Source organism: Chelonoidis abingdonii, chromosome 10, assembly GCF_003597395.2.
Source record: "Chelonoidis abingdonii isolate Lonesome George chromosome 10, CheloAbing_2.0, whole genome shotgun sequence".
Classification (NCBI taxonomy): Eukaryota; Metazoa; Chordata; order Testudines; family Testudinidae; genus Chelonoidis; species Chelonoidis abingdonii.
Genome location: NC_133778.1, coordinates 80,399,331 through 80,415,554, shown reverse-complemented (window position 1 = coordinate 80,415,554; position 16,224 = coordinate 80,399,331). Strand labels below are relative to the sequence as shown.

At 61.2% G+C, this 16,224-nt stretch overlaps 1 protein-coding gene across 3 annotated transcripts; it reads left to right on the top strand.

Annotated features, from left to right (window-relative positions):
- Positions 1-13: 13 nt before the first annotated feature.
- Positions 14-12,793, top strand: ATG9A (autophagy related 9A). Of its 3 annotated transcripts, none has more exons than XM_075070333.1 (15): positions 14-174; positions 522-698; positions 1,030-1,073; positions 1,646-1,710; positions 2,088-2,249; positions 2,718-2,859; positions 3,928-4,676; positions 5,349-5,502; positions 5,931-6,110; positions 6,714-6,959; positions 7,334-7,551; positions 8,151-8,268; positions 8,672-8,894; positions 9,441-9,583; positions 10,234-12,793. In XM_075070333.1, exons 2-15 carry the CDS (start codon positions 596-598, stop codon positions 10,237-10,239), a joined length of 2,553 nt encoding a protein of 850 aa, XP_074926434.1. In that variant the 5' UTR covers positions 14-174; positions 522-595; the 3' UTR covers positions 10,240-12,793. The 3 variants fall into 3 exon arrangements, with proteins under 3 accessions (XP_074926434.1, XP_032647532.1, XP_074926435.1); XM_032791641.2 differs by having other exon boundaries at positions 68-174; positions 563-698; XM_075070334.1 differs by having other exon boundaries at positions 88-174; positions 563-698; positions 9,492-9,583.
- Positions 12,794-16,224: the final 3,431 nt, after the last annotated feature.

Genomic DNA, 16,224 nt, shown 5'->3' with positions numbered 1-16,224 from the left:
CCCCGCCCCCACCGCCTCTCCCCACCCACGGATTGGCCCCCGCGGCGCCGCCCGCAGGCCCCGGTTGGCCGCCGGAGCCGCCAGTTCAGAGGTAGTGACACAGGAGGCGGCGGCCCGGCCCGGCCTGGCGCTGGGAGGGGGCGGCTGGGGCCGGTTACCGGGGAGACCGGGCAGGTGAGGTGGGGGGCTCCGTGCGCCAGAACCCGGGAGTCCGGCCGGGCTCGGCCCTGGCAAGGGGTCCCGGCCCCGAAGGGCTGTTGGGCCGGCGGGGCCCGAGCCGTCCGGTCCGGTCCGGTTCCCCGGCGCTGACCCACCTCCCCCCGCAGCGCCCGCGCTCCGTCCGGTCCGGTCCGGTCCCCCCGCCCTGACCCACCTCTCCCCGCAGCGCCCGCGCTCCGTCCGGTCCGGTCCGGCTCCCCCGCCCTGACCCACCTCTCTGCGGCGCCCTGTGCTCCGTGCAGCCCGGTCCGGTTCCCCGGCGCTGACCCACCTCTCCCCGCAGCGCCCTGTGCTCCATGCAGCCCGGTCCGGTTCCCTCTTGCTGACCTACCTCTCCCCGCAGCGCCCTGCGCTCCATGCGGCCCAGGCCGGCGCCATGACGCACTTCGACACACAGTACCAGCGCCTGGAGGCCTCCTACAGCGACTCGCCCCCGGGGGAGGAGGATCTGCTGGTGCACGTTCCCGAGGGCAGCAAATGTGAGCGGGGCCCCAGGGCGGCTTGCTGGGGCGGGGAGATCCCCCTTCTCCCGAGTCCTTCCCTCCGCCTGCGGTGGGGTCCGCCTCTGTGCCTTGGCCACTGCCACAGGCCAGACACCGGGTCTGATGTGGAGCGCTGACTCCTGTTCCGTGCACTGTGTAAACCCAGGAACAGCCCTGTGGGGTCTGGGGGGACCCAGCCTCTGTGTACCCTGGGATGTATCACAAGGGTAACTAGCCAGCAGCAACCAACTGCCCCCCCACCCCCCGCTGGGCAAACTGCTGCATAGCGAGCCCCACTCACCCCCTTTGCCTCCTCTCTTTCCTGCAGCTCCCTGGCATCACATAGAGAACCTGGACCTCTTCTTCTCTCGCATATCCTTGCTGCATGCTGGGGGACAGGAGGCGGCTGCTCCAGCCCAGCATCAGCTTGACTGTCTGTGCATTTAGCGCAGGTCCCATCTCATCTGGGGCTAGATTGCTCCCTGGCCCGTGGAGTGGTGTTTCCACCCCTTCCCTTGGGAGAGGGGGCTGTAGGGGGATAGAAACGGGTCCCTTCAGCCCTTTGATGATGGCCTCCTGCCCGTTCTCTGTTGCTCTGATTGCTAGGCTCTGGATATGTCTTTACCTCCCTCTGTGCTGGCCAAGTCCTGCCCTTGCAGACTTTGGAGAGGGCTCGGGGGGCCTGTGAAAGGAGTGTTCACAGTCCTGTGCCGGGGTGTGGTGGGAGGGTTGGGTTTCTGTGACAGTCTAGTGTTACCTGGCATGGAGGCCAGGCCCCAGGAGCATTTTGTAGAGTGCACTTGCCTTGCAGCTATCCGTCCTGACTGGTGGCCAGGGGGTGGCTTGGCATGGGAGGGGTTTTCTGTCAGCCGGTGGAAGGGGGGCTCAGCTGGTGGCTGGAGAGGAGGGGTTGCCAGGCTGTTCTCCTTGACTGCAGCTCCCACGTCTATAACCTGCATCAGAAGAACGGCTTCACCTGCATGCTGATTGGCGAGATCTTTGAGCTCATGTACGTCTTGAGTCCCCTTGCTCTGGAGATGGGGAGGCCAGGGAGGGGGCAGGTTCTCCCCATGTTCTCGCTGCCATTGCAGTGAAGGGCCTTGGGCCCCAGTGTTTCTGCTATCCCTGCACAGCCATGGCTAAGAGTTAGGTTTCAGGGGGTGAGGTGGGAGGCGGTCAGGGCCACTCCCCTTTCAATCAGGGCCTGTCTCCCTCTCTTATTTTTTGGCCATCTCCATCCCCAGGAATTTGTCTCCCTCTCCTCAGAATCTCCCCCTGTCATGCCACGGGCCATGGGGTGTGACCCAGTAGCCACTCCTGGCTGTGGTATGTTAGGAGTTGAGGGCAGAAAGAGCATGTCCCTCATGGCTGCCGCCTTTCCCACAGGCAGTTCATTTTCGTGGTAGCCTTCACAACCTTCCTCGTCAGCTGCGTTGACTATGACATCCTGTTTGCCAACAAGATGGTGAATCACAGCCAGCACGCCAGCGAGCTTGTCAAGGTGACACTGCCAGATGCCTTTCTGCCTCCCAGCGTGTGCAGCGCAAGGTAAGGGCAGCAGCCCTGGCAGCCTGCCACCCTCCAAAGGCCATGTTAGTGTGAGCTATCTGGACAGGAGCTAAAGATCCAGGACTTCTTCCGGAAGGAGGACAGTGGGACTGGCCAGACCTCACCCATGGGCAGTACACAGCCCTTGTCCTCATCGTCAGTCAAGGCATGTAGCCGGCCAAGATTGCAAGTCCCTGGTTTGCCTTGGGCTGAGTGGCCAAGCTGCGCTGTACTCTGGGTCATGTAATCCCCAGGAGTTGCGTCTCTGGGTATGTACTTGGTGTTTGATGGCAGTGTTGCTGTGTGCTGTTACACAGCTGGTGCATCCCTCCCCAGATGTGGCTACATTCTGGTGGTGGGTGAAGCGATCCCTGGACAGTGCATATAGCTTGGGCTCTTGTGGGATGAGGCTCGGCCGTGGGGCATGCCGAAAGGCAAGCGTTGCAGTGAGTCTCTTCTCCCTTGCAGAATCCAGCAGAACGGCTTTCTCATTTCCATCCTGGTGATAGCGGGGGTTTTCTGGATCCATCGACTCATCAAATTTATCTACAACATCTGCTGCTACTGGGAGATTCACTCCTTCTACATCAACGCCCTCAAAATCCCCATGGTGAGCGACCCTGGGGCTTCAGGACTGGGCTGTTGTGGCCGAGCAGGGAGCTCCCAGTGCCTCTACCCTCAACTCAGGGCTGTCTTGCTGAAGCTGTAGGAGAGGGTTTCACCTGACCATTGCCCTCAGGGGTTCTGGTCTCCCTCTTTCGGACCTCCCTTGGGAGTTACATAATCCAGTGTAGCTCCTTACAGCTTGTTTTCGGGCAAACCCACCCCTGCACAGTGTGTATGTCTGGGTGTGTCACAGGACAGCTGTGTTCTGCTGACTATCTGCCTGCCAATCACTTTGCTTTAATCTCTAGGCTTTTCTTACCATGCTCACAGCAGTGTCCCAGCCTCAGCGGTGTAAAGCACTTTATTCTCATGCCTTCCCTGGGAGGGGGGCAGGGTCTCTACCCCATGTACCCTGAGGCACAGAGGAGCTAGGCTCTGCCCAAGGCCATGGGGGAGTCTGGCAGAGCTGGGTATTGAGCCGTGAGTCCCAGCCCATGGTCTCCGTCAGAGAGAACTTGGGTAAGTCGAGTAACAGCAGGATCCTTTACATTAATGTTTTGCAAGACCATAAGCCTGTGGAACAGGGCAAGGGCCTGGGACTCGAACACCTGGGTTCTCCTCCCCATGGGGCACTGGGCACGTCCCATCACTTCACCATCTGGGAAGGGGGAAGCTGGGAAGGGCTCGGAGCTCTTGGTGGGTCGAGTGCCTCGGCAGTAACAGAGACATCAGAGTGCCTCCCTTTGGGTGCTTGTGGCAATGACCTGTGTAGTTCTCTAGCTCTTTCGTGCCAGCCCAGAAGGGGTGAATGAGGCTCCCGTCTCCCCCCCCCCCCCCCCGAGGGCTGCGTTTATCTTTCACTGGGAACCCCAGAGCAGCACACAGCAAGCGTCAGGCTGAGCCGGGTGCAGCACAGATGGGAGACTGGAACGCCCAGCATGCAGCATGGCCTGAGTCTGTGGAACACTGGAGCAGTGCATGCTGGGACCTGTAGTTTCTGTTGCATCGGTGCCCGGTGGGCCCTTGTTGGTCTCCCCCAGATTCTAACACTGCCTCCTCTCCTCCCGGCCAGTCCAACCTGCCCTATTACACCTGGCAGGAGGTGCAGGCTCGCATCGTGCAGATCCAGAAGGAGCATCAGATCTGCATCCACAAGAAGGAGCTGACGGAGCTGGACATCTACCACCGCATCCTGCGCTTCAAGAACTACATGGTGGCCATGGTGAACAAGTCGCTGCTGCCCATCCGCTTCCACCTGCCCGGGCTGGGCGACACCATCTTCTACACCCGCGGCCTCAAGTACAACTTTGAGCTCATCTTCTTCTGGGGTCCTGGCTCGCTCTTTGAGAATGAGTGGAGCCTCAAGGCGGAGTACAAGCGGGGCGGCAACCGCCTGGAGCTGGCCGACAAGCTGAGCGCCCGCATCCTCTGGATCGGCATCGCCAACTTCATCCTCTGCCCCCTCATCCTCATCTGGCAGATCCTCTATGCCTTCTTCAGCTACACCGAGATCCTGAAGCGGGAGCCGGGCAGCCTGGGCGCCCGCTGCTGGTCACTCTACGGCCGCTGCTACCTGCGCCACTTCAACGAGCTGGACCACGAGCTGCACTCCCGCCTCAGCAAGGGCTACAAGCCGGCCTCCAAGTACATGAACTGCTTCATCTCCCCCCTGCTCACCATCGTGGCCAAGAACGTGGCCTTCTTCGCCGGCTCCATCCTGGCCGTGCTCATCGCCCTCACCATCTACGATGAGGACGTGCTGGCTGTGGAGCACGTCCTCACCACCGTCACCCTGCTGGGCGTGGGCGTCACCGTCTGCCGGTGCGACGGGCTGGCACGGCCTGCCTGCCCTGGGGGGAAGGGGGGGCTGCGAGTCTGTCCTTGGGCCACGAGTGAACATAAGTCTGCTTAGGGAGGCCCCGGACTGGAAATGGGGAGCAGTGCGTCAGGCCAGGAGTGAGGGGCACTGGCAGAAATCTTGGGGTGGGTAGGGAAGGAAGACCCTGGGGCCAAAGTGCTGTGTGTGTTTGGCGGGGATGGGGGTTGCATATCAGGACTGAGGGGCATCGGCAGAGCTGGGGAGGCAGAGGCTGGGATAGCAGGGAGCTGGGCTGTGGGTCAGGACTGAGGGGCACCAGCAGAACTAGTGTGGGGCACATCTGGGGCAGCAGGGGACTGTGGGTTGGGACTGAGGGACACCAGCAGGGCTGGCAGGAGCCAGGGCTGGAGTAGCAACGGGTTGCAGATTAGGACCATGGGGCACTGGGAAGGCTGGGGCAGGGGCAGGTCAGAACTGATGGGCACTGGCAGGGCTGGGGGTAGGCAGGGCTGAGGTAGCAAGGGGCTGCAGATCAGGACTGCAGGGCACCGGCAGGGCTGTGTGAGAAGCTCTCCCAGCCTTTCTCTAGGCATGATCTGCCCCCGGCATGAGACTCCGGGCCTGGGTTCTCTGGGAAGTGTCGTCCGTCCCATTCTTGTCCTGCCCCCCTGCAGGTCCTTCATCCCAGACCAGCACCTGGTGTTCTGCCCAGAGCAGCTGCTGCGGGTGATTTTGGCACACATCCACTATATGCCCGACCACTGGCAGGCCAACGCCCACCGCTACGAGACCCGGGACGAGTTTTCTCAGCTCTTCCAGTACAAAGCGGTGAGTCCGGCCCCCCAGGCTAGCTTGGACCCAGGGCAGGGTTGGACTGGCTCTTTCGTGCCTCTGCTCAGCTAGGGGCACTCGCGGTGCCCGGGGGGCAGGGCTGGGGTCTCTGACACACGGGTGCCACCTCAGGGCCGCTGTCTGTCGGGCTGCGATGCCCAGAGAGAGGCTGGTGCATGCGAAGCGGCTGGACTGGGGACCTACGTGTGCTTCCCTTCCCAGGGCCGTGGGTGTGATGGTTCAGCAGCTCTTGTGTGGTTCCCCAGAGCAAGGGACGTGAGTGCAGGGGGGATCGTTGGTCAGCTGGGGCCAGAGTACTAGGGGGGCGATACTGACATGGGGCTGCTGTTCTGGGAACGTTCCCTGGGTGGCCCCTTGGGCTGCTATCGGTGCTGCCTGCTGAGCGCCCCCCTCTCCCTTGCCAGGCATTCATCCTGGAGGAGCTGCTGAGCCCCATTGTTACCCCCTTGATCCTCATCTTCTGCCTGCGGCCCAAGTCCCTGGAGATCATCGACTTCTTCCGGAACTTCACCGTGGAGGTGGTGGGCGTGGGTGACACCTGCTCCTTCGCACAGATGGACGTGCGCCAGCACGGGCACCCGGCGGTAGGGCCCGCCTGTGGCATGAGCGTGTGCTGGCACGGTCCCTTCCCCCCCCTCACACTTGGGGGGTCCTGCCCATGGCTGGAACCGAGGTGTGGTGATGTCCCCCACGGAGTTCTGCCAAGCAGCCCGTGCTGAGAGAGCTCTTACACCCAGTCCCAGAATGCATGGTGGCCAGGCTGCACCAATCAAGCTGAAGCGTTGCATGCTGAGGCCTGTAGTCTTAGTGGGCTGTGTTGTTGCAATCTCGTATCTAACATCCGGGCACGCTCCGTGGGGTGTCCCGTTCAATGGGTGCATGAGCCCAGCTGGCCAGGTGAGGGCTTGTGCCCTGGAGTGGGGGCATGTGATGCTACCCCGGGCGCTGGAGGGCCCTGGAGCTGGGCATGCTGGGCTGTGGCGCGTCTCCTCCAGCAAGCAATGTCCCAGGCCATCTGTGAGAGGCTGAGCTGCAGCTGCTGGGGGGTTCCTGGTGTGCATTGATGGGTTTTGTGCAGCCTGGCCCTTTGGGGCTGCCCAGCCCCGCCCAGTGGATGTCTGCAGGCCCTGGGGGGGTCCAAGGGTGGGTTTGGAGTGGCCCCCTCACCTCGCCTGTGTGCTTTGCAGTGGATGTCAGCGGGGAAGACTGAGGCCTCCATCTACCAGCAGGCCGAGGATGGCAAGACTGAGCTGTCCCTCATGCACTTCGCCATCACCAACCCCAAGTGGCAGCCGCCCCGCGAGAGCACGGCCTTCATCGGCTTCCTTAAGGAGCGCGTGCTGCGCGACAGCAGCGTGGCGCTGGCCCAGCAGGTCGTGCTGCCTGAGAACGCCCTCTTCACCTCCATCCAGTCCCTGCAGTCGGAATCCGAGGTGCCCTGGCTGCGATGGGTCACGGGTGGGCGGGAGAGGAAGGGGCTCTGGTCCCAAGGCTGCCTGGAGGGCAAGGGTCTTGCTAGCCCAGCGGGGTTGGCTCAGGCGGCCGGTGCAGTGAGTTTGCTGGGTCTGAACTGGGCTTGGGTTTCCAGGGAGGACTGGGCAAGTCTCTGAGGGTGTCAGCATGTGATCAAGCCGGAGGGACCGCCTCTGAAGGGAGTGGGGGTGGGGTGTTCTGGGGTTCTGCCCTACAGCATGAGGGCGCTATAGGATCTGGAGTTCCCCTGAGGAGCTGGGTTGGGGAGGGGCCCTGTCCTGTTGTCTGGTGGCTCCGTGTCCAGGGCTGTGACTCCCCTCACTTCCCATTGCAGCCTCACAGCCTGATTGCCAATGTGATCGCAGGCTCCTCAGCCCTGGGGTACATGAGCCACGAGCTGCAGGCCTCCCGCCAGCTCTCCGAGGTGGCCTCTGCCCTGCGGTCCTTCTCCCCGCTCCAGTCTGCCCAGCAAACTCATAGTGGCTTCCAGACATCCGGGTCCCACGTGGAGGGGGCACCGCCCCGGGCCCACAGCACCATGACGGCTTCTGGGTAAGTCTGCTGAGCTGTGCCAAGTCACCTACTCCATGATCAGGGACCTTGCAAAGCCCAGGCTCTGCTCCTGAGGTGCTGGGTGCCCCTCGTGTGCCTGAGACCAAAGGGATTGGTTCACTGGGCCTGTGCTGCTCACAGCGCCTCCTGCTGGCACGCTCTGTGGTCCGTTCCTCACCCACATGCCGGGAGGAGTCCCTGCAGGGACAGGGACACAGGGCTGCTCTGAGCCCTCCCATGCAGTGGAGCAGGTTACACAGGTGGAATTGCCCCCGAGGGTTGACTCTGTAAGTGACTGTTCTGCCCCAGGAGGGGGTGCTAGAGCACTCCTGCCCCCCTGTGATGGGGATCTGTGGCCCTTGGGGGGGTGCCTGTGTTAGAGCTGGACCCCACTGAGCAAAGCCCATGTGTCTGGGCAGAGGCTGCATGTATCTGGGGTGCAGAGGGGGGCCCTTTCTAAACCCAGTGCAGGGAGTGGACAAGGTGGGGCTGGGCAAGGGATCGAGAAGGGGTTGTGTGGACCTGATGTGGGGCCTGCTGGGCCATGCCCCTGGGCAGCAGACCCCCTCCCCCAGCCCTTCTCTGTGTCCCGGCTGCAGCACGGATGCCAGAACAGCGAGCTCAGGGAGCAGCGCCTGGGAGGGCCAGTTACAGAGCCTGATCCTGTCGGAATACGCCTCCACCGAGATGAGCCTGCACGCACTCTACATGCATGAGGTGAGAGGGCAGCTGGTGGGGGGGCTGCCTGCCAAAGCAGGCTCGCGGCGCTGGGGGTGCAGGGCGGCCTGGCAGCTGGAGAGAGGTGTGCTGTACCCAGGGGGTAAGGGAGGTCCCGCAAAGGCAGCCAGGCCCATATCCTTCCCCTGCAGGGCTGTCTCTGCAGGTCCCCGCATGCCACCCCAGAGCACAGGAGGGCCTGGTGCTGAACGGCTCCCATCCTGCATTGGAGTGGCAGAGGGAGCAGTGGCACCAGGAGCTGGCAGTGCAGGGGGAGAGGGAAGGAGCCAGAACTACTGTGGGGCTGCCACGGGGGCTCCTGCAGGCTGGATGTGGGGTGGGGCTGCAGCTCTGTCCCCTTCCCTGCTTGGCTGACCCTGCCCCGTTGCGTTGTTGTGTGCAGTTGCACAAGCAGCACACTCAGACAGAGCCCGAGCGGCATGTGTGGCACCGGCGGGAGAGTGATGAGAGCGGGGAGAGTGCCCCGGAGGAGCCGGATGCTCAGAAGGGAGCCCCCACCGTCATACCCCGCTCTGCCAGCTACCCCTTCTCCTCGCCGCGCCAGGCTGTGGAGGAGTCAGCCACCCTGCAGATGGGCTTCCAGCGCCGATACGGCGGCATCACAGGTTCGTGCTGTGGGACTCCCCTCCAGACAGCGTCCCCCACTCCAGAAGAAGCCTGGGAGCCTCCCTACGCATTCCCTGTTCCGCAGGTCAAGGGGTGCTGCCTGTGGAACGTGCCGTGGGGCCACACACTGGTTTGTCATCGTTGGGTTGCTGGGTAATTGTTTCAACGCCAGCGAAGCATTTGAGATTCCCCCCCACGTGCCAGGAGATTGGCTGGGGCAGGTGGCTGGCAGGTGCCACTGTGCGGTAGCACCTGCAGGAGGCGCCCAGGAACCCTGCTCGTCCATGGCTGGCAGTGTGTGTGTTCAGGAGAGTGCCATGGGCTCCCGCTGTGATGTTCCTGTGTCACCCTCCATGCTGTGGGGAGGAGCTGTCGGCTGGGGAAGGCTGCACAGGCTCCCACCCAGTAACAGCCCCTCCCTCTCACTTGGAGGGTTAGACAGATTGGCTTAGAGCCCCCTGAGGGTGCCCTGCTGGGAGCTGGCACCAGAGCCTGTCTCACCTGCATCTACGCGTTCTTCTGACTCTTCTGTGCCCATGCCACAGATCCGGGCACAGTGCACAGAGCCCCATCGCACTTCTCCCGCCTGCCTCTAGGGGGCTGGGCTGAGGACGGACAGTCGGCACGACACCCGGAGCCGGTTCCAGAGGAGAGCTCGGAGGATGAGCTTCCGCCTCAGATACACAAGGTACGGCCCAGGCGCCCTGCTATGCGGGGGTTGCGGTGTGAGCAGGGCATTACTGTCCTGGGTAGTAACTGGGTGGGTTGGGGCTGGTGGCGGGCCAATGGCGGTAAATCCCTCCCCAGGAGAGATTAGAAAGGTGGGAGCTTTTCAGCTGAGAAAAGAGCTGACTAAGGGTATGTCTGTAGAGGTCTATAAAATCAGGACTGGTATGGAGAACATGAATTGGGAAGTGTTATTTACCCCTTCCCATAACACTGGAACCAGGGGTCAGCCAGTGACATTAATCGGCAGCAGGTTTAAAACAAACAAAAGGAAATACGTCTTCATACAACACACAGACAACCTGTGGAACTCCTCGCCAGGGGATGTTGTGAAGGCCTAAGTGGGTTCAGAAAAGAACTGCATGGGTCCAACAATGGCTATTAGCCAGGATGGGCAGGGATGCAACCCCTTGCTCTGCGTGTCCCTGGCCTCTGATTGCCAGAAGTTGGGCATGGGCAACAGGCTGGATCATTCGATAATTGCCCTGTTCTGTTCATTCCCTCTGAAGCACCTGGTCCTGGCGCCTCTCAGAGGCAGGGCACAGGGGTGGATGGCCTCTGGCCTGACCCGGCATGGCTGTTTCTTGGTAATGGCATGGCTCTCTCCTCCAGGTGTAGCTCTGGGGGTGAGGATCTCGTGGGATTCCAGACTCTGGAGCAGCCTGGGCAGCAGGACCCGGGGTCCCGGCCCCCTCCCCTGTCCCACAGAGGTGGGGTGGGCAGAGGTGCCTAGTGCTGGCGTTCATGCCGAAGGGACAGAACCACCACGTCAGCGCCTTGCGGTGGAAGCTTCTGTACAGACGTGTGTCAAGCCAACATCACTCAGACTCGTACTCATGTTGGGTGAATGCGTGTGTGAGTACATACGTGTATCTGTGTCCGCATATGTGTTGTCCGTGTCGGAGGGAATCGGCCAAGAGCTGCACGGAGCACCGCAGAGCCTGCGCGAGGCCAGCGACCCGCAGCTGGCAGGGGAGAGCTCCGCGGGTTCCGGCTGCCGGCGGGAGAGGCTACTGTGGAGTCCCTGAGCAGAGCCAGCGATGCCTCTTCCACAGTCCAACTAAAGACCCTCCTTCGAGCTGCAGCCGGCCTGGCCCGCCCGGGTTCCCGCCAGGGGAGGGACGCATCAGAATCTATTTTTGTAACGAGAGTGGAGAGTTGGGTTCCCCCGAGGACGCGGCGTGTGCTGGAGTCCGACCCCTGCAGGCTGCGCCCTCCCCCAAAGCCCAGGCAGCTCTGTGTGTTCTGGCTCCGACCTGTCCTGTCCATGGTGCGGGGGTGCCACTGCTCCTGGCACAGTGCTTCCTCCAAGTGACCCCACGCCCCACTTGCTGCTATTGTCCGTGGGTCCCGGCGCCTCAACCCCTCTAGCCTCAGAGCGCAGACAGCCTGGGCAGCAGCAGAGTGAGCCTCCCGGGTGCCAAAGCCCTGCTGTCTCGCGGCTAGAGGGGAGCTCCAGCTCCAGGGCCTCTGCTGGGCCTGCTGGCCAGCGGGCTGCTTCTCATACTGGCCCTGGCCCTCTGGGAACTACCCCCCAGCAGCCTCCCCTTGGACGGCAGACTGGGGGGGACAGGGGCCCCCTCGGTCAACACTAATGGTGCAAGTCAAAGGAAAGAATCAGGTGACAGCTTTGTCCCCCACCTCCCGCTCCGGGGAGGCCCAGCTCAAGGGGAAGTCTGGCCTGGACTCCTTGCTTGGGACTGGACCCCTTGCTAGGGAGCTGGGGCCAGGCTGTGCCTCCCTCCTTGTAAATCATTAGCACAGGGGCGGGGGCGGCTCCGGCCAATCAGAGTACAGCTCTGCTAGCTTATTGAGTGACAGCGGCAGCTCCCAGAGGCCAGTGTAACTCTCCCCCCTTCTCCCTGCATCACCCCCAGCCCCGCTCCTGTGGGCCTCAGTCCGGGGCCCCCTGCTCCCACAGCGCTGAGCCTCGGCTAGGGGTCGGCCCCACGGTGCTCTGCACTGTACGGCTGCGGGGCAGGACTCCTGGGGTGTGTCTGCAGCCCTGCTCCTGTGGGCCTCAGGCCAGGGCTCCCTCTCCCACGAGCCCGAGCTAGGGGTCAGCCCCACCGTGCTCAGCACTGTATGGCTGCGGGGCAGGACTCCTGGGGTGTGTCCCCAGCCCTGCTCCTGTGGGCCTCAGGCCGGGGCTCCCTCTCCCACGAGCCCGAGCTAGGGGTCGGCCCCAGGGTGCTCAGCACTGTATGGCTGCGGGGCAGGACTCCTGGGGTGTCTCCCCAGCTCTGCTACTGGCTTGCTGTGTGATGGGGGTGGGTCTCTTGGCTGACAAGCTCCCCTGCAGCCCAGGCTGCTCTGGCATCCTGCCTGTCGGGCAGAGCACTGACTCTTCCGGGTGTGGAGGGGGTGTTCTTTTAATACCCCTGCCTGGTTCTCCTCAAGGGGCTTGGGTCCCCTGCCTTTCCGTGGGGCAAGCCCTGAGCTTCACTAGCCCAGCCTATCGGTGCTTTACAGGTTTGATAAGGGACAAAGCGCTTCAGTGGCCTTCGAAATGAGGCAAGTCTCCAGCAAACCAGTGCCAGGCCGGCCCCTCTGCCCTGGCGCCTGGAACAGGCAGACCTCAGGCTCCCTTCACAGCAGAAACCAGGCGTGGCCGGAGCGCAGCCTGCTGGGCTGCTGCCAACTGCAGAGGTGCAGCCCTGAGCGGGCAGTTAGTTCTGTCTCAGGCCAGTGTGGCTGGGGCTACATGCTGGAAAATGTAGTTCCTGGGTCGCACCTCTGCATTAATGGCTGTGCTCTGTACAAACGGGCTAGGCAGAGCTTGTCCTCCCCTGCCAAGGCTCTCTTGGGGGATGCACTCAGCCCGGAGCGCCTGTTCTTAGCACAGGGTCTCCAAGCCTGAGTCGCAGCCCCCACATGAGAGCTCTGAGCCCCGGGGAAGACTGGGCCTTTCTGAAGGGGTGACTGGCAGCTGCTCCAGGCAGCGACTCCTGGAGGTGAGGCCTGGAGCAGCCAGAGAACCTTGCCACGTGCTGTGCTTGTGTCTGTCTGTCGCCTGTGTGCATGGCAAGCTGCCCTCCCCCTCCTGTTCCGCTTGTGACACCAGCGGGGGGTGTGTGGGGGTGGAGCTCTTTGGGCATGTGCTGACTAGCCGAGCTCGTGCCCCTCGCTGGAAGCTGTAGAGCCATTTAATAAAGAGGGGGCATTTCATTCACGCTGGTGTCTGGGCCTTTGTGGCAAGGGGAAGCTGCTCACCCTGTGGACTGGGAATCCAGCCATATCTGGGCTGCTCACAGGGTGTGCGCCCCTGGAAACTGCCCTCCTCTGGGTGTGCAGGGCTCTCCAGCTATGAGCTCAGGGTGGGAGCTGAGCTCTGCTGGAGCCTGGATCGACCCCAGGGCTCTGTCTGTACCCTGGGGGCAGAGCAGGGCCTGGCTCTGCAGGAACAGCGGAGAGCTGCAGGGAGCAAAGTGGGGGCTCTGATGTGCTGCTCTGGGTGGAAGAGCTAGATGCTGTCCCAGTCTGTGCCCTGGAGCCCAGCTTGGCTGTGGCCTGTCCCATTTCTCTCAGCCTGGTTCTTAAGGAAGGTCAGCAGGGCTGGGCCACACCGGACCTCCTCCAAGGGCCCAACCAGCACCCAGTACACAGGCTGAGGCTGCTCTGCCGGGGCTCGACCTGGGGGGATTCATACTACAGCCCCCTCCCTCTTCTGCTCCCTGTCAGCCTAAGAGTGCCTCCCGTGCTGCACCCAGATCTCTTGCACACACAGCTGCTTCAACCCAGAATGATTCTTTACTTCATAATGAGAGAGCCCTGCGGTGCTCGCTGGAGAGCAGGATGCTGGGCTCCTGGGGGCAGCTCTGGGAGGCCGGAGAGCTGCCTTCTAGTCTCTGCTCCTCTGGGCCTATCTCTGGATCCCTTGGTGCTAATGGGGCCCTGGCAAGGCGTTTGAGGGACTCAGCTCACAGAGTGACAAGCAGCAGCAAGGAGCCACCAGCTAACGAAGACAAACCAATGACCTGCCCTCCTGCGAGGGGCACATGGCTGCTGCCTTTGTTTGGTCTCGTTTTTATTACACAGGCAATGCAGAGCCATTAACCCGCCTGCGTTCTCAGCCCTGCCCCCCAAGCACGGTGTCATGTTTAAAAACACGCACACAAAACCAGCGTGAAAAGCACATTCAGGAGGTGTCAAGGTCAAGCACTCGAAAGTGAGGAGATGGCAGATAAGCAGCTGCCCCTGCAGTCGGACTTCTATCCCCTCATGTCTCCTACCTGTGCCCTGGCTGAGGCTGGGCCTCCAGACAAAATATGAACTGGCGTTAGACAAGGTCGTGGTGCTTTTGCACAAGGGCAGGTCCCTGTAAGGGATAGGATTAGGCACAAATAGAACATCCTGCCAGCTCCGTTAATGTTCGTCGATGCTCAGAGGCTAGAGCAGGGGTAGGTAACCTACGGCACATGCACCAAAGGCAGCAGGTAAGCTGATTTTCAGCGCTCACGCAGCCGGCTCCTGGACACCGGTCCGGGGGGCTCTGCATTTTAATTTAAGTGAAGATTCTTAAACACTTTAAAAACCTTGTTTACTTTACATACAACAATGGTTTAGTTATATATTATAAACTTATAGAAAGAGACCTTCTAAAAACGTGAAACTGTGTGACTGGCTCGTGAACCCTTAACTTAGAGTGACTAGATGAAGACTCGACACAGCACTTCTGAAAGGTTGCTGACCCGTGGGCTAGAGGGATGATGCTGTATAATGCCTACAGAGGGTTAAATAAACCCAAATCCCTTCCCTGCCTTGTGCTGACAGCTGAGCCTCAGGACTGTGCTTACTTTTTTCCAAGTAGATGAGTCAGTTTCACAGTGTTCAGAATCAGTTTCTAGTCAGTATCAATTTCCAGTTCCCCCAAGAGGCGGGTTTGTTTCTGCGCTCTCTCGCTCGCTCCTGGAAGGGAAGGGTGAGGTTCCTTAAGGCCACTGAGCATCTTTGCAAATCAGACCCTTCGTGCCTCGATGTCCCAGTGCTGGACATTTTGGGCATTCAGCGAGGCCGTGTGGTGGAGGCTAGGCCCTAAGGGGGATGAGGCCTGGTCTACACTATGCTGTTAAATCGATTTTAACAGCGTTAAATCGATTTAACACTGCACCTGTCCACATTACACTGCTCTTTATATCGATTTAAAGGGCTCTTTAAATCGATTTCTGTACTCCTACAAAACAAGAGGAGTAATGCTAAAATCGATATTACTATATCGGATCAGTGTTAGTGTGGATGCAAATCGACGTTATTGGCCTCATTATTTTACAGTAGCTACCCACAGTGCACCGCTCCAGAAAGCGACACTAGCCTCAGACCATGGACGCACACCACCGAATTAATGTGCCTAGTGTGGACGCGCACAATCGACTTTATAATATCTGTTTTATAAAATCGGTTTAAGCTTATTCGAATTTATCCTGTAGTGTAGACGTAGCCTCTGAGGTGTGGGGTGGGTCTGTTTTTCATGCTGGTTCTCATTACTGATTACCCACGCTTCTAGGGTGCCTGGACTTTGCCTCCGCACTGCCCTGGGTGTGTCTGTCCCATGCGATCAGAAGGTTTCCGGGTGCAGGGCATGACACGCTGTAGTCGCCCTGTGCAGGAGGATTCCCAAGTCAGAGGCATGGCTGCTTGGCACATGGAGCCCTTTTAGACCCCAAGTCCCTTGTCCCAAAACAAGACTCAAGCGGCAGCAATGCCCTGGGCCTGCTGTGTGGGGGCAGGGCAGATAAATATACCCTGGCAGAGAGCCCGGATGGTGGCTGGGTGCCTCCTCCCCAAGGAACCTTCTCCAGGGGGGTGTGCAGGTCCCACCCACTCACCCTGCGGTGGGCAGGATGTGTCGGTGTCTGCGTGGGGCAGGCGCTGCGCGACTGGCTGGGATCACTGGAGGCTGGTCGGAGCAGGGATCTGCTTTAACCAGGAACCTTTACCCTGGACCAGTTCCTTGCTCTGGTGTGACTTCCCCAGTGAGTGCTGCTGCCCTGCCCAGGCGCATGAAGGGGCAGACAGGCTGTGGTGCTCTCCCTGCTCCCCCATCCTCCTCCAAGCCCAACCTTAACCTAACACCACCCCCGGTCCCTGGCTTTCTGCCTTCCTCGCACTTTGGAGGCCGTGAACCTCCTCCAGAGTGGAGCAGCAAAACCAGCCCCTCCCCAGCAGACGGACAGGCAGACGGCTGGGTGTGCTCGACGGGGCCCTCACCACTGCTGTCCTTGGCTCTGCCCCACTGCCCTCTCTGCCCACAGGGCACTAGCACATGGCCACTGCCTGAGCCCACCCCTGAACTGGGGGCAAATTACCTATACGGGATTTCCCGTCCAGCGAACGTCCCAGGCTGAGTGGGAAGGGAATGGTGTCTAGTGGGTAGAGCAGGGGCCTGGAGGCTGGGAATCCTGAGTTCTCCTGGGAGTCCCTTGGCCACAAGGCTTGGGGTGATGTCCCAGCCTCTGCCCCATGCCACGACAGCACAGCCTTGGGGTTGTCGTGCCGCAGCTGAGGAGCTGGTGAGGTGGCAGCAGGGATTCTCCCCACACGCTCTGCACCCTGCTCCCTTCAAGTGACACAGTCAATGGCAGCTGTTCCCTGCTGTGACTGCCT

Coding starts and splice junctions, on each gene's coding strand:
- ATG9A (XM_075070333.1), top strand. CDS start 596: ATGACGCACTTCGACACACAGTACCAGCGCCTGGAGGCCTCCTACAGC. Junction 1,711..2,087: donor GGCGAGATCTTTGAGCTCAT/GTACGTCTTGAG, acceptor CCTTTCCCACAG/GCAGTTCATTTTCGTGGTAG. Junction 6,960..7,333: donor CCCTGCAGTCGGAATCCGAG/GTGCCCTGGCTG, acceptor TTCCCATTGCAG/CCTCACAGCCTGATTGCCAA.